General features: G+C 39.4%; 1 protein-coding gene across 1 annotated transcript; it reads left to right on the top strand.

Moving 5' to 3' along the window:
- Positions 1 to 17,933: 17,933 nt before the first annotated feature.
- Positions 17,934 to 20,630, top strand: LOC110619955 (rho GDP-dissociation inhibitor 1). The gene is made up of 5 exons (XM_021763477.2): positions 17,934 to 18,390; positions 18,505 to 18,571; positions 18,691 to 18,909; positions 18,996 to 19,120; positions 20,544 to 20,630. Exons 1-5 carry the CDS (start codon positions 18,175 to 18,177, stop codon positions 20,628 to 20,630), a joined length of 714 nt encoding a protein of 237 aa, XP_021619169.1. The 5' UTR covers positions 17,934 to 18,174.
- The last annotated feature ends 5,785 nt before the right edge of the window (positions 20,631 to 26,415 follow it).

Raw genomic sequence — 26,415 nt, 5'->3', positions numbered from 1 at the left:
CGTACAGGCCTCGGGGTTTGGCTATCCACCCTTTCCACAGGGCCCAGGGGATCCGATGGGAGGCACGTCGGATTACTCCAGCTTTGCCCCATATCCACCCTACATGCCATATATGCCCTATCCTTTCTTTTATCCACCATATCCCATGTATCCACCCCCACCTTTTCATCCAAGTTCAGTACAGCCTGAAGCCAGAGAAACAGTACCTCCACCACCACCACCTGAACCAGCAGTCCCTGTTGTTGAAGCACAACCCAGTTCTTCAGGGGGAACTAAGGTGAAGATGACGGAGTACTTAAAGTTGGATGCTCCTAAATTCAATACGGGAGATGATCCCTTTGAGTATCTCAGTGGGGTCAGAATGATAACAAGTGAGTTGGGAGCAGATGAGAGCAGGGCCATTGAGATGGCAGGGTTCACATTAAAATGTAAGAAAGCCAGAGAATGGTTCAAGAACTATGTGGACCCCAGAATAGACAGTATGACATGGGAAGAGTTCGCCAACGAATTTGATGGGTGGGCTTTCCCTGACAGTTTAGGGAGTTAAAGGTTGTGGAGTTTGAGCAGTTGCGACAGACTGAGGAGATGAGCGTTGATGAGTATACAGATAAGTTCCTGGAATTGTTACCATACGTGGGTCAGGTGTATGATACGGATCAGAAGAAGGCAAAGAGATATGCCACAAGGCTTCATCCCAGGTATTTCTCTTTGATTCTCCACGCGGAGAAGGAGAGTTTCCACTCCATTGTGGATGCTGCTAGAAAGATAGAGGCCAGTGCCATAAGTCAGGGTGTAGTCAAGCAATTAAAGGCACAGTCTTCTGGTGCTAAACCAGGTTCCTCCTCACAGAGTACAGCAAGTACGAGCAAAAAGAGATGGGAGAAATTCAGAGGACAGAGAGGCAAGTTCTGGAATAGGCTTAAGTCGGGTCTGGGAATGAGTAGCGGCTCCAGTTCGGGCACAGATCTTCCAGTTTGCAATAGGTGTGGGAGACCGCACAGAGGAGCTTGTATGTGGGGATCTACAGCCTGCTATTGATGTGGGCAGGAGGGACATTATGCACGGGAATGTCCTCAGGCGACTTTGATTGCACCATCCCAGCAGATGACCTCAGGTAGTGTTGTACAGTCAGCAGCTTCAGTCCGTCCTCCAAGCAGTGGCAGAGGTAGAGGAAGAGGGGCAGCCTCTTCATCTGGGATGGGTTCCCGAGGTGCAGGTCCGTCAGCTCCAGCACGGATTTTCACCATGACGCAGCAGGAGGCAGACACGTCGAACACAGTGGTGTCAGGTACTCTCATCATTGGGTGTTTAGAGGTGTATGCTTTGATGGACCCGGGTGCTTCTCACTCTTTCATTTCTTCTAGAGCCGCAGAGAGATTGGGGTTGATTGTATCCGAGTTAGAGTGTCCTCTCTGGGTCAGTGGACCTAGATGTGACCCATTATTGGCAGAGTCAGTCTATCAGGTCAGTCCAGTGTTTATAGAGGATAGATGCCTTCCAGCTGACCTTGTGGTTCTAGAGTTGACAGATTTTGATGTCAGTCTAGGGATGGATTGGTTATCTACCTATAGTGCTACCTTGCACTGCAGGGACAAGGTAGTGAGTCTCAGAGACCAGGATGGGTCCGAGTGTGTCTTCAGAGGAGACAAGAGAGGGACACCTAGGGGTTTGATATCAGCCCTCCAGGCTCATAGGATGTTGAGGAAGGGTTGTCAGGGGTTCCTAGCTTATGTGAGAGAGCTAGACAGTCAGGTTAGGGAACCATCCTCAGTACCAGTTGTTAGAGACTTCCCAGATGTGTTTCCTGAAGAGCTTCCAGGACTACCACCTGATAGGGAAATAGAGTTCGAGATAGAGTTGATGCCCAGTGCCAGACCGATCTCTATTCCTCCCTACATGATGGCGCTAACATAGTTGAGAGAGCTGAAAGAACAGTTACAGGATTTGGTAGCTAAGGGTTTCATCCGCCCGAGTACCTCACCCTGGGGTGCTCCAGTATTATTTGTCAGAAAGAAGGATGGACCTCTTAGACTTTGTGTCTACTACAGGCAGTTGAACAAAGTTACTATCAAGAACAAGTATCCTTTACCCAGGATCGATGATCTATTCGATCAACTGTCAGGAGCAGGTTGTTTTTCTAAGATAGATCTGAGATCCGGATACCACTAGTTGAAGATCAGGGAAGGAGATGTATCCAAGACTGCTTTCCGAACCAGATATGGGCATTATGAGTTCCTAGTGATGCCGTTCGGGTTGACTAATGCCCCTGTAGCATTCATGGATCTCATGAATAGGGTTTTCAGGGAGTACTTGGATCGTTTTGTGATTGTCTTTATAGATGATATCTTGGTGTACTCCAGGAATGCCGAGGAGCATGCCCAGCATCTGAGGATAGTTTTGCAAACCTTGCGAGAGCATGGCTTGTATGCCAAGTTCTCCAAGTGCGAGTTCTGTCTAAGGAGCATTGCCTTTTTGGGACATGTAGTATCAGAAGAAGGAATCACAGTTGATCCCAAGAAGGTGGAGGCAGTAGCCACTTGGCCTATACCCACGACAGTGACAGAGATCAAGAGTTTTCTGGGTTTGGCAGGCTACTATCGGCGATTTGTTCAGGACTTTTCGAAGATAGCTACTCCTATGACCAGACTGACCAGGAAGAATCAGAAGTTCGTGTGGTTAGAGGATTGTGATGAGAGTTTTGAAGAGTTGAAGAGACGGTTGACTTCAGCACCGGTGTTAGCTCTGCCGAACAGTAATGATGAGTTCACAGTGTTCTGTGATGCATCCCGAGTGGGATTAGGTTGTGTGTTAATGCAGAATGACAGAGTGATAGCTTATGCTTCTAGACAGCTGAAGAAGCACGAGCTGAACTATCTGACACACGATCTTGAGATGGCAGTTGTTATCTTTGCACTTAAGATGTGGAGGCATTACCTCTATGGGGTAAAGTGTGAGATCTATATGGATCATAAGAGCCTACAGCACATCTTAAGTCAGAGAGAGTTAAACTTGAGGCAGAGACGATGGGTAGAATTGCTCAGTGATTACGATTGTAAGATCCAATATCATCCGGGTAAGGCTAATGTTGTAGCTGATGCCTTAAGCCGGAAGTCACTTGGCAGTTTATCCCACATTGCAGTAGAGAGAAGACCGGTGGTGAAAGACTTTTACAGACTCATGGATGAAGGGCTACAGTTGCAGTTATCTGGTACAGGTGCTTTGATTGCACAGATGAGAGTTACACCAGTGTTTCTAGAGCAAGTGGCTCTGAAACAGCACGAAGATCCTGAGTTAGTGAAGATTGCCAGGACTGTTCAGTCTGGCAATAGTGCAGAGTTCAGATTTGATAGTGAGGGGATTCTTCGTCACGGTAAGAGATTATGTGTACCAGATGATAGCAGTTTGAAGGAAGACATTATGAGGGAAGCTCATAATGCGAGGTATAGCGTTCACCCTGGAGCCACGAAGATGTATCAAGATCTAAAAAGGGTGTATTGGTGGCCAGCGATGAAAAGGGAAGTGGCACAGTTTGTGTCAGCCTGCGAAACATGTCAAAGGGTGAAGCTAGAACACCAGAAGCCGGCGGGAATGCTTAACCCACTGCCGATTCCAGAGTGGAAATGGGAGAACATAACTATGGATTTTGTAGTGGGGTTACCGGCGACGTCCAACAGGCTAGACTCCATATGGGTAATTATGGACAGACTGACGAAATCTGCTCACTTCATTCCAGTCAGGAGCAACTATTCTGTGGACAGGTTGGCGCAGGTCTATGTAGAAGAGATAGTCAAGCTACATGGAGTTCCAGTGTCGATAGTATCAGATAGAGGACCGCAGTTCACCTCCAGATTTTGGTGGGGTCTGCAAGCTGCTATGGGTACAAGATTGGATTTCAGCACTGCTTTCCATCCACAGACAGACGGTCAGTCAGAAAGGACCATCCAGACCATAGAAGATATGCTGCGAATGTGTGTGTTAGACTTTGGCGGTTCTTGGAGGCAGCATCTACCTCTGGTGGAGTTTGCCTACAACAACAGCCATCATGCTAGCATAGGGATGGCCCCTTATGAAGCTTTGTATGGGAGGAAGTGCCGAACATCTGTGTGCTGGGAAGAAGTAGGAGAGAAGGCTCTTGCAGGGCCAGAGTTAGTTGAGATTACCAGCAAGTTAGTGCCTATTATCAGAGAGAGGATCAGAACAGCTGTAAGCAGACAGAAAAGCTATGCAGACATCCGTAGGAAGCAGATAGAATTCCAGGAGGGGGATATGGTATTGCTAAAAGTGTCTCCGATGAAAGGAGTGGTTCGCTTTGGAAAGAAGGGTAAATTGGCTCCACGGTACATAGGTCCCTTTGAAATCTTGCAGAAGATCGGGCCTGTGTCGTATAAGCTGGATTTACCTGCATCGATGGAACGAGTTCACCCGGTATTTCATGTTTCTATGTTGAGAAAGTTTGTGTCAGATCCAGAGAAGGTTCTTAGTGAGCCTGAGGTGGAAATCTTAAGCGATCTCACCTATGTCGAGCAGCCAGTGCGGATCATTGACACCCAGCTTCGAAAACTGAGAAACAAGGAGATACCAATGGTGAAAGTCCTGTGGAACCACCATAACCTAGAAGAGTACACTTGGGAGACACGGGAGTCGATGCTCCAGCAATATCCACATCTGTTTTAAGGTTAGGTTTTCTCCATTGCTATGTGTTTATGTGTTTATGTGTTTCGTTGTTTGTGGAACATTCGGGGACGAATGTTCTTAAGGGGGGAAGAATGTAATACCCGGCTCGAGTCCGGCCTCGAAATTCCTATCGTTTGGGGAATCTCGGGTGTCGGAACCCTCGAGAAGGGTAAGACATATGTTTTCATGTGTGTTTTAAGAGTTTTGAATGTTTTCAAGTGTGAAAGGAATTGAGTTTTGAAAGAAAAGCAATAAGGGAGAAATGCAAAGGTTCGGCCGCCGAAGGTCACTTTCGGCCGCCTAACATTGCATGGTTTCGGATTCACGTTCGGCTGCCGAAGGTGGTCTGGCCAGCCACCTATAAAAGGGCCAAAGGTCGGTGGAAGGAGGATATGTCTGCTCCACTTGCAGCCAGAGGTGAGCCAAAACCTTCTCACGTTGACTTTGATGATTTTCATGTTTTTCACCAAATCCTTCAAAGTTTTTAAGAGTTTTGTTGTTGTTTTGAAGATTTGAGCAAAATAACCAAGTTTTGAAGCTTGGAGCTTTGAGAGAGGATTTCTCCATATCTCCACGTTAGGATCCTTCATCCTCAAGTTCCTTAAGAGGTCAGTGAAGATCCTGAGCTTCTTTGATGATTTTTGAAGGTTTTATGAACGTTGTGTGGGTAGTATGCATGTTTAGGTTTCGATGAGTTTTTTTGTGATCTTTGGTGTTCAAGCATGTTTGAGTGTTATGTACTATGTTTGTTTGGGGTTTTAGGTTCGTTTTAGACCCCTTTGTGCATATATATGTGTATATGCGAGTTGGGAGTAGTTGATATGCATGTTGAGAGGAGTTGGGAAAAAGGTTGCATGAAACAGAGCAGGGTTCTGCCTGTTAGGCAAAACCAGGTTCGGCCGCCGAAGGAAGGTTCGGCCGCCGAACCCTTTGTGGAGGCAGTTTCGGCTGCCAAAGCTTGCCCCCGAAACTTGGGACTTTCGTCTCTGGAGGCAAGGTTCGGCCGCCGAAAGTGCCGCCGAAGGTTGAGTTTCGTCTCTGGACGAGACTTTCGGCTGCCGAAGGTGCCGCCGAACATGCATGAGTTTCGTCTCTGGAGAGGGGTTTCGGCCGCCGAACCTGCCGCCGAAAGTGCCCTGTCCAGCTTTCTTTGACATGTTTTATGTGCTTGTTTGGGGATCTTGTAGAGGGTTTTGGGGAGTTTCTTAGAGATGTTCGTGAGTTAGTTGGTCCCTCATTTGAGTCCACCTGTGTAGGTACGGACCAGAGGAATCAGGGAGGTCAGCAGTGAGTCCAGTTGCAGAACCTGCAGAGTCAGTTCAGAGTCAACCCGAGGTGAGTGGAACTGAACTTAATGTTTGAATATGAGAAATGAATATTTTATCATACTTCATGCATTATGAATATGCTATAGGGTGAGTGAATTAGTGTACACGAATATGATGCATTGCATTTATCCTTGTACTTGGCATTGCTCCTTGTACATTGTTTCTATGACAGTATGGACATAGTACGGATTCAATAGCCCTCAAAGGAAAGACCTGGAACAGCCCTACGGGGACCAGGCACAAAGACCTGGAACAGCCCTAAGGGGACCAGGCACATGGTACTTCGGTACCCCAGATGAGATGCAGTACCCAGATAGAGGGAGTGTTGATCCGTCCATGCTGAGATGATGTGATTACTTGTGATGTGATACCTTTCATGAGAGCATGTTTTATCACCTGTGCTTTATCCTGTTCTACTCACTGGGCTATAGTAGCTTATCCCTCTCCCCTAACTCCAGTTGTGCAGGTTCAGAGTTCAGAGGGAAGTCAGCAGGGTACAGGAAGAGTATATAGTTTGTAATAGCTAGAGTGGACATGTATATGTAAAGAGATAATGTACAATGTATAGACTTGTGCTTGACTTAAAAGTGTTGTAATCCCTTGTATGTTTCTTTTCTTGTTCATATTGATGAGAAAACCAGGCTTATTATGATGAGTTATATCCACCTTGAGTGGGGATAACATAGCAGAGATATAGTGCATGCACAGAGTAAGCCCTGGAGGAAAGAAAAGTTTTAATGGTTTGATAGATCATGTATGGGATTTCACAGGTACACAGACAGTATAGCAGGCTTACTACGGGTCCCGGCGACCTTAAGTCGATCTGGATCCTAGTGCTGGTAGCAGTTCGGTTACCGGGCTGTTACAGGAGATTCTCAGGAGGATGCTCAGACTCAGGATTCCAGAATCTCAGGTTCAGGAGGGATTGATCCCTCCACTCTGAGTACAGCCTCCACGAAAAGCAAGAAGTGGGGCAGAACCCTGAGGGGGAAGAAGGAGAAGTTGTGGAGTCGGTTGAAGTCTAGTCTGGGATTAGGTGGTGGTTCGAGCTCTGGCTCAGGCAGTTCAAGATGCTTGAGGTGTGGAAGGCCGCACAAGGGAGTCTGCCGTTATGGGACTAATCTATGTTACAGGTGCAGACAGGAGGGGCACATAGCACGTGAGTGTCCCACTGCGCCCAGGTTGGCTCCGTCCCAGCAAGCAGCTTCAGGTAGAGCAGCTCAGCCAGTAGCTCCAGCCGTGTTTCAGGTTAGTGGTCGAGGCAGAGGAAGAGGGTCAGCCCCTCATTCCTCAGGTTTCCGTGAAGAAGGTCTGTCAGCTCCAGCTCGGATCTTCACCCAAGCTCAGCAAGAGGCAGACACATCGGACATGGTGGTGTCAGGTACGCTCACTTTTGAAGTTCTGATGTGTATGTTTTTGTGAACCCTAGTGTTTTTCTCTTTCTTTAGTTGCTCTAGGAGTCGTCGAGAGGTTGCGTTGATAGCTTCTGGGCTAGAGTGTTCTCTTTGGGTCAGTGGGCCCGAGTGTGATCCATCTGTGGCAGAGTCAGTCTGCCGGTCCAATTTAGTGTCAGTTGGGAGTAGATGCCTTCCACCCGACTTTGAGGTCCTAGACCTGACTGTCTGGACGTCAGTTTAGAGTTGGATTGGCTTTTTCTGCTCGTGGTGCTATCTGGGTCTGCAGAGACAAGGTAGTCAAGTTCAGAGGACAGAATGGGTCAGAGGTAGTCTTCTGAGGGAACACAGTAGGGATGCCTAGAGGTTTGATGTCGGCCTGCCAGGCTCGTAGGGTGCATAGGAGGGGTTGTCAGAGGGTTCTAGCTCTTGTTTGAGAGTTTAGCAGTCAGGTCAGGGAACCAGCCTCAGTGGTAATAGTTAGAGAGTTCTTAGTTATTTTCCCAGGCGAGTTGTCAGGTTTACCACCTATCAGGGAGTTAGAGTTTGGAATGGAGGTGGTACTTGGTACCAGGACCATTTCTTTCCTTCCCTATAGGATGGCGCCTGCGTAGAGAGAGGTAGTAGTGAGAGTAGAGGCGAGACTTGGTAGACAGGGGTTTTATCCGACCTAGTACCTCACCCTGGAGTGTTCCAGTGTTGTGGGAAACGAAGGATAGATCCTTGAGACTTTGTAACGACTGTAAGCAGTCGACCAAGGTCACTACCAAGGGCAGGTATTTCCCATGCAGGATGAATGATCTATTGGGACAGCTAGTAGGAGCTGTTTGTTTTCCAAGATAGACCTGAAATCCGGGTACTACCTGTGAGAGTTAGAGTTAGTTTTGGGTCAGAAGTGAGAAGAAGCCAGTTAGTGAAGATGGAGAGAAAGAGTAAGGATCAGAGTAGCGCAGCGGAAGCCAGTGGAGTTCAGGAGTAGGTTGGGTACTGCTAAGGTGTTTCTTTTGGTAAGGGTGATTTCCTATGGAGAAGTCCATTCGGATTTCCGGATTCCTGTGTTATAGAAGCTTGTGTCAGATCCAAGTGAGGTTCTTAAAGAACCAAAGGTGGAGATCTCAAGGGATCTCACCTATGTTGAGCAGTTAGTGCGGATCATGGACACATAAGTCAAGAATTGAGGAGCAAGGAAGTCCTGATGGTGAAAAGTTTTGGAAATCACCACTGGTTGATAGTGAGTGTTTGGGAGACCCGAGAGTTTTACTCCAGCAGTGCCTGTGTCTCTCTTTCAGGAGAGAGATTTTTAGGTTTTGCTTGCTGGTTTGCTTGCTTGTTTATGTATGATTGATGCTATGATTTGAGATGCCTGTTTGTTTGTGGAACATTTGGGGACAAATGTTCTTAAAGGGGGGAAGAATGTAATACCCGGCTAGATTCCGGCATCGGAATCCCTACCTTCCGGCGGAATCTCCGTTGGAATCTGGAATTTCTGAAGATGCCAGAGGCTTCTAGAGGGGTAAAATGTGTTTCTAAAATATTTTCACTTGATTTCATGGTTTTAAATGAAAAAGAATCGAGTTTTGAAAAGAAAAGACCAAGGAGGCGTTTGCCAGGTTCGGCCGCCGAAAGTGAAGTTCGGCCGCCGAACATGGAAAGGCTTTGGGAGCGCCTTTGGCCTCTGAAAGTCTTGTTTGAACGAGCCAAGGTTCGGCCGCCGAACCTCAAGTTCGGCCGCCAAACATGCATGAGTTTAGGGGGCACGTTAGGCTGCCGAAGGTCTTTGACCAGGCCACCTATAAAGGGCCCTCAGATCGGAAATGGGCGATTTTTCTCCCCATTCTCGAGCTCAGGTGAGTTTTTGTCCTCCCTTTGCCGTTTTCATGTTTTTCTTCATCTCCTTCATGTTTTCATGAGTTCCATAGTTATTTTGAAGAGTTTTAAAGCTTAGATCGAAGTTTTGGGAGCTTGGAGCTTTTGGAGCTTGGATTCTCCACACCTCCGAGTTAGAGATCACGCAACCCTTGATCTTCAAGAGGTAAGTGCAGATCTTTGCTTTCCTAGTGTCTTTTGAAGTTTTATGAAGGTTTTAATGGTAGAGTATGGGTAGATATGCATGTTAGGATTTATGTGGGTTTTATGCCCAATGTATGTTATGTAATGCTCATGTATATTTATATGATGCTATGTTGAATGTTTAGGCTAGGTTATGCATGTGGGAGAGTGTATGCATGAGTGGGAAAGAGCAAGTGAGATTATGGGTTGTTTTGATGGTTTTGGCCTATGTGGGTCATAAGCTATCTATGTATGTTTTGATGTTGTTTTTGGAGTTTAATCAAGCTATTAAGCTCCTTTGTGCATGGTTAAGGGTTTATGCATGTTTTGGTAAGGTTGGGTGCTTGTTTTGGGGTGTTTGGAAGGTTTGGGAGGCTTGAATGCATGAGAAGCTGAGTTCTGCCCTTTTGGAAAGAACTCAGGTTCGGCCGCCGAAAGTAGCTTCGGCCGCCGAACTTGCCTTTGGATGCATGAATTGGCCGCCTAACCTTGCCCCCGAAAGTTGAGTTTTGGCTTGAAAGCAGACTTTCGGCCGCCGAAGGAAGGATTCGGCCGCCGAAAGTGCCTGACTTTCGTCTCTGGAGTGGGACTTTCGGCCGCCGAAGGTGCCGCCGAAAGTGCCCGAGTTTCGTCTCTGGAGAGAGGGTTCGGCCGCCGAAAGTGCCCTGTCCAGCCTTTTCAAGGTTGTTTTCTATGCATGTTTAAGTGATGTTTTAAGGGGTTTTTGGGTAGTTGTTTATGAGTGGTTAGAATGTGTTTGGCACCTCATTCGAGTCCACCTGTGTAGGACCGGACCCGAGGGATCGAGGAGGCCATCAGTGTTAGCAGTTGCAGAGTCAGTTCAGCGTCTGCCAGAGGTGAGTAGAACTAAACTTAATCTTTATTTTATGAAATCAAATGTCTAAAGCATGCTCATGCATCATGTTTATATGTAATAGGTTGATTGCACTAGTTATACGAATATGAAGCATTGCATTATTTACTGTTGATGGAGATTGGACCAAGGACGATCCCACTAGCCCTAGAGATGTTGTGAGACCTGGCCGGGCCAGGCATACATATTCAGTTGTTGTAAGACCTGGCCGGGCCAGGCATACAAAGGTTGTGAGACCCGGCCGGGCCGGGCATACTGAGACTGGAAGGGATGTTTTGGGGTTAGGTCCAATCCGTGATATGATTTGTTTGTGCTGTGACGCATTTCATGAAAGCATGTAATTAATGAACTGTTTTCTTTGTTTCTACTCACTGGGCTTTTTAGCTCACCCCTCTCCCCTAACCCCAGTGTTGCAGGTTTGAGGTCGTTCGGGAAGTCTCAAGAGTAAAGGTTTTGCTTATGTAATAGTATTAGATTAGTACTTTTAGTGTGGACATGTATTATAAATTGATAATGATTTGTAAGAGAATGTAATGTAAAGTTAAGTGGAGTTATGTTTATGGATTAGTACTGTGCTTGGCCCTAAGACTTGGTTAGTCCCTGTTTAATACATGATGCATGTTATGCTAGATGTTGAGTTATGTTTGAACTAATCTTGTGGCATGTGTTGTGTACCACGCTATGGTAATGGATGAGGACCCTAGTGGAGGTCTTGTGTTGTGGTTTGATGCATGCACAGGTTAGGTTCTAGTTCCTTGGATGTAATCCCAGCTTGATGTATGTTATGTTGACCCAGCTAGAGTTTTGATGAGGGCTCTAGTAGGGGGGTCCCTTTATGTTTTCAGTTATGTCGCATACAGGTCAGGTTCGGTTTGTACATCAGATGTTGGAGTTTTTATGTTAAAGTTTTGATCATGTATGGGATTTGACCAGGTGATAGGAGGTATGTTTGGCTTGCTACGGGTCCCGGCGGCCTTAAGCCGATCTGGATCCTAACGCCGGTGGCGGTTCGGGCCGTTACAGAGGGGTATTGGTTCCGGGTCGTTACAGTTTTAATGGTTAAGTATGGGTAGATATGCATGTTTAGGTTTATGTGGGTTTTATGCCCAATGTATGCCTATGCCTGTTTATGTATGTTTATGTGAGGTTATGTTGAAGGTTTAAGCTAGTTTATGCATGTGGGAGTGAGTATGCATGATGGGGAGAGAGTATGTGAGGATTTGGGTTGTTTTGATAGTTTTGGCTTATGTGGGTCAAAAGCTATCTATGTATGTTTTTGATGTTCTTTGTTGGAGTTTAAGCTTGTTTAAGCTCCTTTGTGCATGGTTTAGGGTTTATGCATGTTTGGTAAAGTTGGGTGCTTGTTTTGGGGTGTTTGGAAGGTTTGGGAGGCTTGAATGCATGAGAAGCTAAGTTCTGCCCTTCTGGGAAGAACTCAGGTTCGGCCGTCGAAAGTAGTTTCGGCCGCCGAACCTGCCTATGGATGCATGGTTTGGCCGCCTAACCTTGCCCCCGAAAGTTGAGTTTTGGCTTGAAAGCAGACTTTCGGCCGCCGAAGGAAGGATTCGACCGCCGAAAGTGCCTGACTTTCGTCTCTGGAGTGGGACTTTCGGCCGCCGAAGGCGCCGCCGAAAGTGCCCGAGTTTCGTCTCTGGAGGGAGGGTTCGGCCGCCGAAGGTGCCGCCGAAAGTGCCCTGTATAGCCTTTTCAAGGTTGTTTTCTATGCATGTTTAAGTGATGTTGTAGGGGGTTTTTGGGGAGTTGTTTATGAGTTGTTTAGAGTGTGTTGGCACCTCATTCGAGTCCACCTGTGTAGGATTGGACCCGAGGGATCGAGGAGGCCATCAGTGTTAGCAGTTGCAGAGTCTGTCCAGCGTCTGCCAGAGGTGAGTAGAATTAAACTTAATCTTTTAATTTATGAAATCAAATGCTTTTAGCATGTTTCATGCATCATGATGAATAGTAGGATTGATTGCATTAGTGTACACGAATATGAGGCATTGCATTTAACCTTGTACTTGGCACTACTCCTTGTACATTGTATGATGTGACAGATCGGACATAGTTTTGGATACATTAGCCCTCACAGTAAAGACCTGAGGAGCCCCATCGAGGGCCGGGCACAGTAAAGTCCTGAGGAGCCTCTGAGAGGGGCCGGGCACAGAGTACTTCGGTACTAGTTGATTGTACAGTAAAGACCTGAGGAGCTCCTTTGCGGGCCGGGCACAAATTCGAGGGAGTTTTGATCCGTCCATCTGAGATGATGTGATTTACTTGTTATGTGATGCATTCCATGAGATCATGTTTTATCACATGTTTTATATGTTCTACTCACTGGACTTTTTTTAGCTCACCCCTCTCCCTTAACCCCAGTGTTGCAGGTATGAGGTCGATCGGGAAGTCTCAAGAGTAAAGGTTTTGCTTATGTAATAGTATTAGATTAGTATTTTAGTGTGGACATGTAATGTGAATTGAGATAATGGATTGTAAGAGATTAGTTTATGTATTAGTATTGTGTTTGGCCCTAAGGCTTGGTTAGTCCATTTTTAGTACATGATGTATGTAATGTTTTAATGTTGAGTTGTGTTTGAACTAAACTTGTGGCATGTGTTGTTTACCGCGCTAGAGTTGTTGATGAGGACCCTAGTGGAGGTCTTATGTTTGTGGTTTGATGCATGCACAGGTTAGGTTCTAGTTCTTTAGATGTGTCTCCGGCTTGATGTATGTTATGTTGACCCAGCTAGAGTTTTGATGAGGGCTCTAATAGGGAGTTCTTTTATGTTTTCAGTTATGTCGCATACAGGTCAGGCTCGGTATATACATCAGATGTTTAAGTTTTTATGTTAAAGTTTTGATCATGTATGGGATTTGACCAGGTGATAGGATGTATGTTCAGCTTGCTACGGGTCCCGGCGGCCTTAAGCCGATTTGGATCCTAGCGCCGGTAGCAGTTCGGGCCGTTACAGAGGGGTATCGGTTCCGGGTCGTTACAGTTGAAAAGATTTTATTGTATAGTAACTAGATATAGAAGGGTTATGGTTAAATCATCTATGATCTTTTAATGATATTTCAAGATTTAACTATGACACAAAGTTTATATTCAATAGAGATTGGTGTAAAAAGTTGAAAGGAGTTTATTGTATAGTAACTAGATATAGAAGGGTTATGGTTAAATCATCTTTGATCTTTTAATGCTTTAAGAATCACTCTTAATTAGTATATAATATAAAGGAAATATATCATTGAGAATCAATTATAATTAAAAGAGTTTAAATTATATGTAATATAAATTATATGTGACCAAAGTGTTCCAAGAGTATAATGGGTCACACACATATAGAAAAGAAAATATAAGGTAAACAACAATGTATATATATTAGCATGAAATGTCAACGATCCTAAATTAAAAAAGAAAATAATTGGTCTAGCCTATTGTATTAAGTATAAGCTAACATGGCTTAAGTGTTGGGCTTACCAACCATTTATGGAGCATCTCTCTCCAAATCTCAAATTTGTGAACCACTTCTCTTCACTTTATGATGCACTTTTCATCATCTTTTACTTGTTAAAAACTTCCCATGAAAAATCATTATGTTGTTGATGCACTTCTAATCAAACATTCCTTTGGAGCACTTTTCTCTAATAACCCATGAAAATTTTGGCATAATTCTCACGATAGAATTGCTCTTTTTTTTCTCTCTCTTATAGAAAATTTTAAATTGGTGCAACATATCTAGTAGTGTTTCTCATTTTAACCTTGCCTCTTCGTCTGGTTCAAAATATCCTCCTTTCTCAATCAAGTCTCATAGATCTTGAGACATAAATCAAGTTTTTATCTGGATACTCTAAAATTTAAAATTTTCACCTTTGAAAATAGGAATTACTAGTTGGGAAATATTCACAATCTTGCATAAGATGCAACAGGTTTACGACTAGTATTCTAAACGAATCAGGCTTTGATACCATATTGAAAAAAATCAAAAGAAACTCTAGTACCAAATTTATTAAAAAAAAAATAGATATCTAAATAAGGACTATATGGAAATTAGATAACATAAGAAAACATTGGGTAACTAAAAAAATATAGCTAATATAAACTAGCAATCTAAATGTGGAAACTGAACATTTTATTCATAACTACAATTTGTTGTTTCATTAAACACTTACGACGCACAGTGTCTTTAAATAGGCATTATAAAGACCAATAAAATATCAGTAATAAAAATTTGAAAATAATGCCACTAGATTGAACGTGCTTTCACTCAATAACAAATAAAGAAGTAAAACCTAAAAAATCTTAAGAGAAATTATCTAATTAAGACTAAATCAAATTAACATTAAACATATTCTAATTTATAATCAATATTAAAAAATTTTGAATTAGTCTCCAACACAACTTAGATATTGAATACAAAAAAATTATCCATCCTCTTAATTCTCTAGCCTTGTTGTTTCTGAAGAACTTAATCCACAAATTCCAACTCATAATGAAGATTAAGAAAGAACCAAAGGAGAAGGAAAGCATGGGAGCGAGTGACATGAATGACTGGAAATTAGTTTATGCCTAACGTAAAGAATAAGGCAAGTGTGAATCTAGAGCGAGGGAGAACGTTTTGCTTAACAACTTTTGATATAGATAAGGATGGCATGAATGACAACAAGAAGAGAAGCAAGGGGAAAACTAAAGAGATTGGAGAGATAGTTGTTGGCTGAAAGAGAAAGAGGAAACATAAGTGTCTGTCCAAGAGAGGATTTAGGCTTATTTCGGGATATACAAGAATAAGTGAGGACATTTTTGTTATTTTTCTGATCCCTAGTTATTATGATCAACTGAGAGACATTTTAAAACTATATAAATATTTTAATATATTTTTCAAAACTGATAAACTAATCAATTAATTTTTTATATCGAGAGAAAAAATAATAATTTTCCCTAAGTAATATTTATAATAAATTAAAATTAAAATTTCAAATATGATAAGCATAAGAAAAAAATTATAATTCCAAATATGCAATACTTAATAGTAGGGGTGCGTGGTTCCGGTTCCAATTTCAGTTTCAAGATGCTTCCTTATAAGAATCGGAATTGAAATTGAAAGTTAGTTCTTGAATTTTTAAAAACCGAAATTGAATATGATTCCAATATAGTTATATGCGTTTTCAGTTTCGATTCGGTTCTAATATCGATTTTTATTTTAATTTCGGTGAATAAAATTTAAATTTCATCAAAATAAATAAATATTTATAACATAGTATTAATATTATTTATATCAAACTAACAAATCTCACATTCCAATTTCAAAATAATATTAAACATCCCTAATATTATATAATATTTTCATTTAAAATATATCAAGAAACTAAATAATTTCAAACACAATATAGTCTTCAATATTTGATATATATATATAAAATTCTCAATAGAACTTCCAAAAGATTTATTGCAACTTTTCCACAAGAAACAAACTCGAATTAAATAAGCTCTTATCATTCTTCCGGTATATTTTAAATTTATTTAATTTCCTTTGTTTCCTATAATAAAACTTGTTTAGTTAAGAATAATATTTTTAAAAAATAGTTATAATTATTTTAACATATATGTATATATGGATAATAATAACAATTACAAGTGCATATGCACATATATATGCAATTAATTTTAGTTATTTTATATTTTAATAGTATAAATTATATTAATATGGAAATAATATATAATATAATCTATTTAAATAGAGCGAACTATAATTAACAAATTAATTTAATTAAATTTTATCATTATAAATTTTTAATAATCACTATAAATTACAGTTTTTAATGATAAAAAATTATTAATTCAACTTATATATATGATAATAATTAATGTAATTGGTCATTAAATTATAGTGATCATTGTAAAATATTATCGTTAAAAATAAGAATATTGATCGTTAAAATTTAAGTATATAATTATTTTAGATCGCACATCGACTAGAGAATGAATGAGCTATCACTTAAAATTACTGTAAATTAACAAGTAATAGACTTGTAGATTATATAAAATTTATAGTGAGTATAAATTTAACTTTCTCTTTTAACTAGAAATATTATATACTCAATTATTAGTAATATTTAACTATTTTAAAATTATTATATTTAAAAATAATATTTTTTTAATTTAATTTTTAACGACAATTTTTATTGCTATTATTAAATTTTTGACGATGATATTAATTATCATTAATTAAAAATAAATTTATCATTATTTTTTATAATTTTAATGACCGATTTAAATGTAATCATAATTGATATTAACAACTAATGTGCAATATTTTTATTAAAAAATTTTAATTACAGAACTTGTAATAACAATTTAACTACTGAATAAATGGTCATTGATATTTTTAACAATAAGTTTTAATATTTTACTATGAATTTATTTTTTATTAGTTAAATATATTTATATATAATTATTTTTGTAAATTATATTTTATTAGTATAATCTTATTAATATTGAAATAATGTATATACATAATCTATTTAAATAAAATAAACTATAATTAATTAATTAAATTAATTAAATTGTACTACTATAAACTTTCATAATTGGTCAATTACTAAAATATATAATAATTTTATATTTTTATTATATATAGATAATAATAATAATAATTCTATATATATATAATACATATAAAATTATTTTAGTCGTTTTTATTCTAATAGTAAATTCTATTAGTAGAGAGATAATAAATATACTATATATAATCTATTTAGATTGATTAAATTATAATCAATTAACTAAATTATTAAAATAAAATAATAAAAATATTTAATAATTAAAAAATATTACAATTACAAGTTGTATAATTTTATTAAAATTATATGATATATATATATAAAATATATTATTTGAATTATACATTAAAATTATAATATTATTATAAATTATTTAATATATATATATAATTAGTTTTTTATCCGATTTTAGTATGATTTCGTTGGATTTCAATACAATTTTAATATAATTTTTTATAAAAAATTAAAATAAAATTAAATAATTTAATAAATTCAATTCAGTTTTATACCATTAATTTTTTTTCAATTTTAATTTCAAGTCAAGTCAGTATGATTGGGATGGACATCCAAAAACCGTACATACTATTACTTAAAAGCATGTGAATACCACAGCCTTTTCTTTAGCGAATCGTAACTGCCATTAGAAATCGTCAAACTCGAAGGGTATCAAGCCCTGCACCCGAAACTAGCTGTCTCTCCTCTCTCACTCTCTCCATGTACGTGTCTGTCTCTGATAAAAAAATGTGCGTAGATTGAAAAAGCTTCCTCCAATCGTGTTCTATCTTTGCAGATCCCAGTGCGGGAGTGGCCTCCACGATCTCGCCACCTTTCTCTATCTCTAACTCTCTCGCATACATGGTCGGAGATACATAATTTCGGATCACCAGATGACCATTTCCTTTCCTTTTTCTCTCTGTTCAAACTTTTCGATGCAGAAATTAATCCATTTCTCTACTCGTCTTCCATCTATGTTTCTGTCCTTTTTTTCTGTGTCTTTTCTTGTTTGAAGGGTTATCCTTCGCGGGTTTTCTTGATTTTTGTCTTCTATAGACCTTCTAACATCCTTCGATTTCCTCTCTTCTCGTTTAATATTATTGGGTTTTATCTCATATTTTTTGGTTTTTGAGGGGTTTCGGCTTCTTTTTTATATACTTTTGCTTTAGGGGTCATTCCATTTCTGTCTTCCCAACTTATATTGTCATATTCTGTCCGTGCGATACAGTGCTTCTGATTTTGTTTCTGTTAGTTTTGATGGGTTGTTAATGTCTTTTGGGTTGGTGTGCCGTCGAGTACCAAAATCATGGTTTTTGATGAGCAGGGCAACGAGGAAGTTTCAGAGACGAAAACAACGGCAAAAGAATCTCCTCATGAAGAAGAACATCAACCTGATGCGCCTAAAACTGGTGGGACGAGCAGAGAAATGAGTGATGCAAACGAGGAAGAGGAAGAGGATGAAGAAAGGAAGATAGAGCTGGGTCCTCAGTACACTCTCAAAGAACAACTTGAAAAGGATAAGGTTAGCTTTTTACGTATGATTTTTCAGTTGCATTTTTTTATTTATTGTAGTTCCATATTCTTTATTCTATTTATGTTAATCTAGTTGATTGCTTTGGACACGTTGAGTCTGTAGGATGATGAGAGCTTGAGAAGGTGGAAGGAACAGCTTCTTGGAAGTGTGGATTTTAATTCTGTTGGAGGTATTTTCATCAATCTTATCGAGCCTTTTCACCTGTAGACTTCCCATTGTTGCTACAATACTGGAGAAACATTTATTATTATTATGATTTTTTTTTTTGGTATTATTACAACTATCCAGAAACTCTAGATCCAGAAGTGAAGATCCTGAGCCTTGCCATCAAATCCTCTGGTAGACCTGATATTGTTCTTTCAATTCCTGAGGATGGAAATCTGAAAGGCGTATGGTTCACCTTAAAAGAAGGAAGCCGCTATAGCCTGCAGTTCACTTTTCATGTTGGGCATAACATTGTATCTGGTCTCAAGTACACTAACACAGTTTGGAAAACTGGTGTGAAGGGTATATCTCCCTTTTCTCTTCATCTTTGTCAATTGTGATGTTCTCATGAAGCAATGACTTTTGCCTTGTATGATTCTGCCTAACAGTGGATAGCACCAAGGAGATGTTAGGAACTTTCAGTCCCCAGGCTGAACCTTACACACATGAGATGCCTGAGGAAACTACTCCATCTGGTATTTTTGCCAAAGGATCTTACTCAGCTAAAAGTCGGGTAAGTTTTCTACTGGTTTTCAGTTTTCCCACATTATTATATACCAAGTTTCAACCAATAAATGGCTAAATCAATGTCCTGGAGGTACTCTCCACCTATAATTTACCTGTAAAGTTAATTAAAGGGTTCGAATCCAATTGAGGTGATTTGCTTGTGTTTTTATAATTTGCCTTTTTATATTTTTCTTTTTTATTAATTTTATTTATTAAAATTATTTTGATATTAGTTTTGAATTAAAATTATATTTTAAATTATTACTTCACTCGATATATAAGATAGTGTGATTTTTTCTTATTTTAAAATATATTTTAAAATTTTATTTTATTAAATTAATTATATACAATGTTAATTATCATAATTAAAAAATTAAGAAATAAATTTAAAGTTAAAAGTTATTTTTGTAATTGATTTGTAACCTATTAAATTATAAATGTATTTATATTTACTGTACAGTTATCTATATTATTGACTTATTTTATTAATATTAATTTATTTTATTAACTTTTGAAATTATTTTAAAAAATTTACGTAGCTTCAACTCATTACCGTTACATTACGGCTGTTGTAGACTTGTTCTCGAGACATATAACCGCGAGGAACCAGCAGTATTTTCCTTTGCATTTATCATCAGGTGACGAGGTGGCTCTGGGATATTGCTTCGACATTTCTCAAGGCAATATTTCCAGCCCACCAATGATTTCCCATGTTCAATTCTTGACAAAATAACCCTGGACCCGTTGCTTAGAAAAGGGAGAAAATTCAAGAGCCCGAGAAATAGAGTCTTTTTCGTATCTTCACTATTTGTTGTGGAAGAAGGACAAGTGCATTGCTTAATTGGTGTCACTCATTGTTTGTTTGTAGCTGCAAGTTGAAGATCAAAGAACCCAAATCCAAATATATGTATAGATCCAAAACCTTATCTTTCTTTCATGAGTCCCAATTAGCTTCTAGCTATCCAAATCTTGCATGAATCAGACATTAGTCATATGGGTTTCTTTTGTTTTACGTGGAAGTCAAACCCTGAACGTCAGCCTGCAAAATCAAAGTGGTTTCACTGAGGATGGCTTTAGCTTGTGCAATGGTTTTTTTCTCTTTAACCTCCTTGTACGAATTGCGTGAGAGATACAAATAAAATTTATATATTAAAAAAATTTTCACAACAATCCAATTCTTTTCTATCAGTTAAACTTACAAAATTTTTATTTTCAAAAAAATAAAATCATGCATAATTTTGTCAGAATTTATTTAAATTTTTTTATTCATAATAATATATTTAAAAACAATAGTTTTCTTCATAATAATGCTAAACAGATTCTTAATTCCTCTCTTACCAGTAGGTTTCATTTGTACAGCGTCTAACTACTACTTCATCTTCTTCTTCTTCTTCTTATTATTATTATTTGTGCTATTTCTTGCCTTTCAGTTTGTTGATGATGACAACAAGTGCTATTTGGAGATCAACTATACATTTGATATCCGTAAAGAATGGCAGCCAATTGAAACATCTTGACTTATTTCCATTTCCTTCACATTTCAGTGTTGCGGTTTCGATATCAATTGCTTTCGCAGCTTAAATATGATTTGGATTTTATGATGTCTAGTTTTTGTTCTCATTACGAATCCTGTCTGAGACGGGTCTTCTCAGAATTAATGGAAGATTTATTTTAAAAAAAAGAAAAACTTGTTCAAGTAGATGTTCATTTGGTAGATGTGGTTAATAAAGTCTATTTTAGTTTGATTATATATTTCCTCTTCTTTCCTGTGATTCTTTTACGTGTCTGCAAGTTTTTACTAATTAATTGTTTGTGTTTCTTGAATTTATGTGCTATGAACTAGTTAACTTGTTCCGAAAAACGTCGATTAAAAAAATCCATTTTTTATGTACATGAATAATATCAAAATTTGAATTAACCTCCTGCAGACTATTAGAAAATTCTATATAAGCATAATGTATGGGTTTTGATAACATATGAACTACGATGGGATCGCAAAACGTGTGCAATTCTCAGCCCAAGCATTCACCCAAGTAGGATAGTAAACTTAGACTCTCGGTTATAAGAACCCAGAAGGGGTCAGAATAATTCGAGCACCCTGATGCCCTGACTTAGCGTGTGTGCTAGCTGTTGGATACTCATATGAGAAATCAAATGCGTGTGTGCTAGTTGTTTTAACTTAGGTCTTAGCTGGCTGAATATTTATAAGCCAACTGTCTATCGTTAAAAAGCTGACTGAAAAGTCTTGATCGAAAGTACAATGGCCTCCACTGAAGAGACATGCGCTAGGAGTTGGACTCCATTCTGCCTTCCTCAATCTTATAGCTTTCTGCAGCTCTTTAACCTTAAAACCTTCAAATACTTTACACCTGAAACCATTACTACCCTCATTTGCTTAGCTTATCCTCATATATTCGCTACCCTAAACTTTCAACTGGATCACGTATCTTGATCTTATTCTCTCGTGGATTATTGATTTACCAATTAGCTCCATTTGTGGGAATAAAGGTGATTTACTGTTGCTGGAAGTCCTAAACCCATTGAGATCCATATGACAAGTTCAGAAAATAACACATCCACCTCAATTGAAAATGAAAGCCAAAAAATTGAAACGCCTACTACACAAGGCTTTCCAATGACCCTTCTGCCACTTAACTTCACATCACCTAGTAACCCTAACACTCAAATACAATCCCACAAATCCCACTTTTAAACCAAGAGCTGCAAGCTATGTCACTTCGCTTCGACAAACTATGATATGGATGAACCAATTCAAGCAATAAAGAGGCCTCATGACACCTTAACCTATGAAGCTACCACAAACCCAAACCCAAACACCTAGTTAAGCACTAACACCTATACTAATACCTGAACCGAAAACCATGAGACAACGATTGTTGTGCAAGGAAATAGGAGAAGTAGAGAAGATAACGTGGCAAAGGACCTACCGACTAATTCGCGAAGCTGCATTGTGAGGAATCTAATAGAAGAAGATGCTGACATGAGCAAGAGTACCACCCGTCACATGTATAAAGCTAGCAGCAAAGGAGAAGGGACTAGCTCCAAATCATCATTAACCATTAGGAAAACATAAATGAAAGAAGAAGAAGAAAGGAAAATAGAGAGCCTGAAGGAGGAGTTGTTGGTTGAGCTCAAAAGTCAGGTTAGAGCTTAAGTAGGGTTGAGAACCTCTTCTAAATTCTCAGCTCGAATCTAGAAAGAGATCATCCCAAAGAAGTTTTTGATGCCAACGATGGTAGCTTATGATGGTACGAGCAATCCTAGAAACCATGTCATCAATTACAAGACATTCATGGAGCTGTAGTCTCACTCAAATTCCTTGTTATACAAGGTGTTCCCTAGAAACCCTTACTGGAGCAGTCCAACCATGATTTAACAACTTGGAGGCATAAAGCATTGGAACTTTCATGGACCTAGTTTATCACCAGTATGCCAAAGGAAAGGAAGACCAGCTATTTAGAGACCATCAAACAAAAAGGAGACGAGACTCTTAGGGAGTATGTTGCCAAGTTCAATGTTGAGGCCTTGCAGATTCCTGATCTAAATGAATCAAGGTTTATAGAAGCCATGCAGAAGGGAAACACGTCAGCTGAGTTCTTTGGGTCTTTGAGTAGAAAGCCTCCTTCCACATTGGTAGAGTTAATGTAGAGAGCTGAGAAGTACATCAAGCAAGACAATGCTCTGGCCACTAACCATTTTGCTAAAGAATTTTGAGAAAGGGATAGTTCCCGAGTTCATGCAGATGATCAAAGAAGGGAGTGTGCAGATAGGATGCCAAACAGAGGTCTGAGAGCTTTGAACAAATATATAACATATAGAGAGTCGGACCACTAACTAGACCTCCAACCTTTCAATAAAACCACTCCACTGAATGCCTTTTGAGCTGAGATCCTGATGGGGTTGCAGGATAAAAATTTCATCCTATGGCTCCAACCCTCAAGTCTAACCGGAAGCGCATAGATCCTGAGAAATATTACTAATACCATTACATTCATGGTCATGAAATGAACAACTGTTTTCATTTAATGAATGAGATTAAAAGAATGATAAAGAGAAGATAGTTGAAAAACTTCATCAAGAAAGAAGAAGGGTCCAATAGTAGGCCCGAGGAAAGAAAAGAACCAGTAAGAGAGAGGAATGTCTGACTGGTGAATAATGGATCTAATGGTACTATCAATATGATCGTTAGGGAGGAAGTAGAACAGTCGCTTCGAGCAAGCTAGAAAAGAAGAAGGGGTATGAAGCAAAAGGAAATAGAGGTCATACAGGAGGCAGACCACATCCCTATGACTATTAGTTTTCACCAAGTGATGAGGAAGGAGTGGAAATGCTACATGATGGTACTTTGGTCATAAAAGCTATAATCCATAACTTTCGAGTATAGAAAGTGCTGGTCAACAATGGAAGCAAGGCTAACCTCCACCTTTACAAGGTCTTCCAAGCTATGAAAATTCCAAAAGAGCATTTGACCAGAGACTAAGCACTTTTGAAAAGGATCGAAGGAGTGCCAGTAACAGTGGAAAGGGAAAATCAAGTTCTTGCTTACCTTAGGGGCTCCACCTACTACCTGGACTCACTATGCTCAATTTTTTGTTGTAAAGCTGCCCTTGTTGTATGATGCAATCTTGGGATAACCAGCTGTATATGACTTTGAAATGGCCACAGTTATCCGATATATATGCATGAAGTTCCCAACTAAGGGAGAAGTGGCCACAATAATAGGTAGACAAGATAAGTCTCGAATAATGTATATGGAAACCGTAGCCAAGGCTAAGGTAGAGGAAGAAATAAACCCTAAGGTGATGGAGGTAGATACAAGAGCAAGGAACAGAGAACGGAGCCCACTGAAGCACTAGAAAAAATTTCATCGGAGATGACCAACCCGAAAAAGATTTTATCATGAATGCCGACCTGAGTTAGGAGCAAAAGAAGATGATCATGGCATTGATTTGGAACCACTCCAGCAGCTTCATATGGAACCTTGTGGATATGCTTAGAATCAACCCTGATGTCATAACTCATAAGCTAAATATATTTCCAAATGCTTCGTGGTGTTTTGATCGGAGAAACAAAAGGCAATGAGGTCTAAAGTAGATACACTGTTAGCGACTATGTTTGCTAGACAAGTAGCTTACTCTGACTGGTTAGCAAACCCTATGCTTATAAAGAAATCTAATGACAAATACCATATGTGTATAAATATTAAATACATCAATCAAGCCTATCCTTAAGATTGTTATCCCCTCCCCAATGTTAATAAATTGATCGATTCCATGACTAGCTTTGAGTATTTATCTTTTTTGGATGCAATGTCTAGTTACAAGCAAATTCCAATGGATAGGGATGATGAAGAGAAAACTTCTTTTATTTCAAAAAATGGGACTTACTGCTACTTGGTTATGCCGTTTGGATTGAAGAACGTTGGGGCAACCTACCAATGACTAATAAATAAAATCTTAAAGCAGATAGGTAGGAACATGGAAGTTTTATATAGATAATATGATAGTGAAAAGCAAGTTCTTTAAGGAGCATATGGGAGACTTGTAGGAAATCTTCTTGGTCCTTGATAAGTGTCAAATGAAGCTTAATCCATCCAAATGCGCATTCTTCATTAGGGAAGGAAAATTCCTGGGTTATATGGCTAGTAGTAGAGGAATAGATCCAAATCCTAAGAAAGTCCAAGTCATCCTAGACATGCCATAACTAGCCCACATCTGAGATGTTCAAAGGCTGACAAGGAGAGTAATAGTGCTGAATCAGTTTATGTCTAAGTCTGTATAGAAGTGCTTATCATTTTTTAATAAGCTAATGATGGAAAAAGATTTCGAATGGAAAGAAGAATGCCTGATGGCCTTTAAAGAATTAAAAGAGTACCTCAATTCATGTAAGATTCTTAGCAGACTAGTGCTTGGGGAAGACCTATTTATTTACTTTGTAGCTTTCGATTAGGTATTAGTGTGATGTTGGTATAGGAAGAAGAAGGTGTCCAGAAGCTAATATTTTATGTAAACAAGGTACTGAATAGAGCATAGTTGAGGTATCCAAACATAGAGAAAGTAGCCCTAGCACTTCTCTTGGTTGTCTAAAAGTTTAAGGTGTACCTAGAGAATCACTAGGGAATTATGCTAATAAATCAGCATCTAAGGCATATACTAAAATGACCAGAGATGTCTGGGGAGATGTTAGCATGGTCAATGGAGATGGGGCCATACTGTCTGCAACACCGATTATAGATAATAGTCAAAGCTTAGGCTTTAGCAGATTTTATAGCTTAATACTCGTTCAATAAGTAGAAGGAACATGGTGCGATACCTTAAAGAAGTGAAAGGGTAGAGTGTAGTCAAGAAGGAGTATATCAACCCAGTCACAAATGTAAATGGAGCTTAAGTGTCTATGGGGTAGTAAACCCAACATGAAGTGGGGCATGGGCAATCCTTGAAAGACCTGATGACCTGATAATATCTTATGCACTGAGATTCAAGTTTACAATTTCAAATGACATGGTAGAGTGTGAGGGTCTCATCAATGGGATGCAGCTGTTGTAAGAGACTGGATGGATAACTGTAGGATACTTTGTGACTCACAACTATTGGTCAATAAGGTCAAAGAAACTTATAAAGCTCGAGATGAAACTATGAAACGGTACCTATCTCGATTTAGAGAACTTCAAGAAGAAAGGTATCTTATTATAGATTGATCTCATTCCTCAAGCATAGAATGAGGAGGTAGATATAATGAGCATGCTCATAATTAAAGAATTAGAAGAACTGCCCAGGAAAGTGCTGATAGAGACCATCTTGCAGCCCAGCTTTGAGAGACCCGCTCTGATCATGTAGCTACACAAATCGAGTCTTGCTAGATGGATCCATTCATTAAGTACTTAGACTAGGAAGAGCTCTTGGAGGAAAAAAAATGAAGCAAAAAAGATAGCTGTCAAGGCAAGGGATTATCAACATGAAAAAGGAGTGCTCTTTAAGAGAGGGAAGCCAACTATATGGCTTCATTTTGCGGGACCTAAAGAAGCTAAATACATCATGTAGGAAATCCATCAAGGAATTTGTGGTAGGTGTGAAAGGGAAACTATCCTATCAAATAAGATATTTAGATAAGGATATTATTGGCCAACCTTAAAGACTAATATGGAAAACTACATAAAGAAGTGCGATGTGTGTCAGAGATTTGGTCGAGCAACTAACACACCTACAGTTCCTTGGACCAATATCTCTACCTCGTGACCTTTCTTATAATGGGGCATAAATATCCTTGAACCCCTTCACTTAA

This window comes from Manihot esculenta, chromosome 8, assembly GCF_001659605.2.
Source record: "Manihot esculenta cultivar AM560-2 chromosome 8, M.esculenta_v8, whole genome shotgun sequence".
Classification (NCBI taxonomy): domain Eukaryota; kingdom Viridiplantae; phylum Streptophyta; class Magnoliopsida; order Malpighiales; family Euphorbiaceae; genus Manihot; species Manihot esculenta.
This window is presented reverse-complemented; position numbering and strand designations above follow the sequence as displayed.

What these genes read in the sequence shown, in the direction of transcription:
- LOC110619955 (XM_021763477.2), top strand. Translation starts at nt 18,175, where the DNA reads ATGGTTTTTGATGAGCAGGGCAACGAGGAAGTTTCAGAGACGAAAACA. An exon ending in GGATTTTAATTCTGTTGGAG is followed by an intron (nt 18,572 to 18,690) that starts GTATTTTCATCA and finishes ACAACTATCCAG; the next exon opens with AAACTCTAGATCCAGAAGTG. An exon ending in TTGGAAAACTGGTGTGAAGG is followed by an intron (nt 18,910 to 18,995) that starts GTATATCTCCCT and finishes TCTGCCTAACAG; the next exon opens with TGGATAGCACCAAGGAGATG.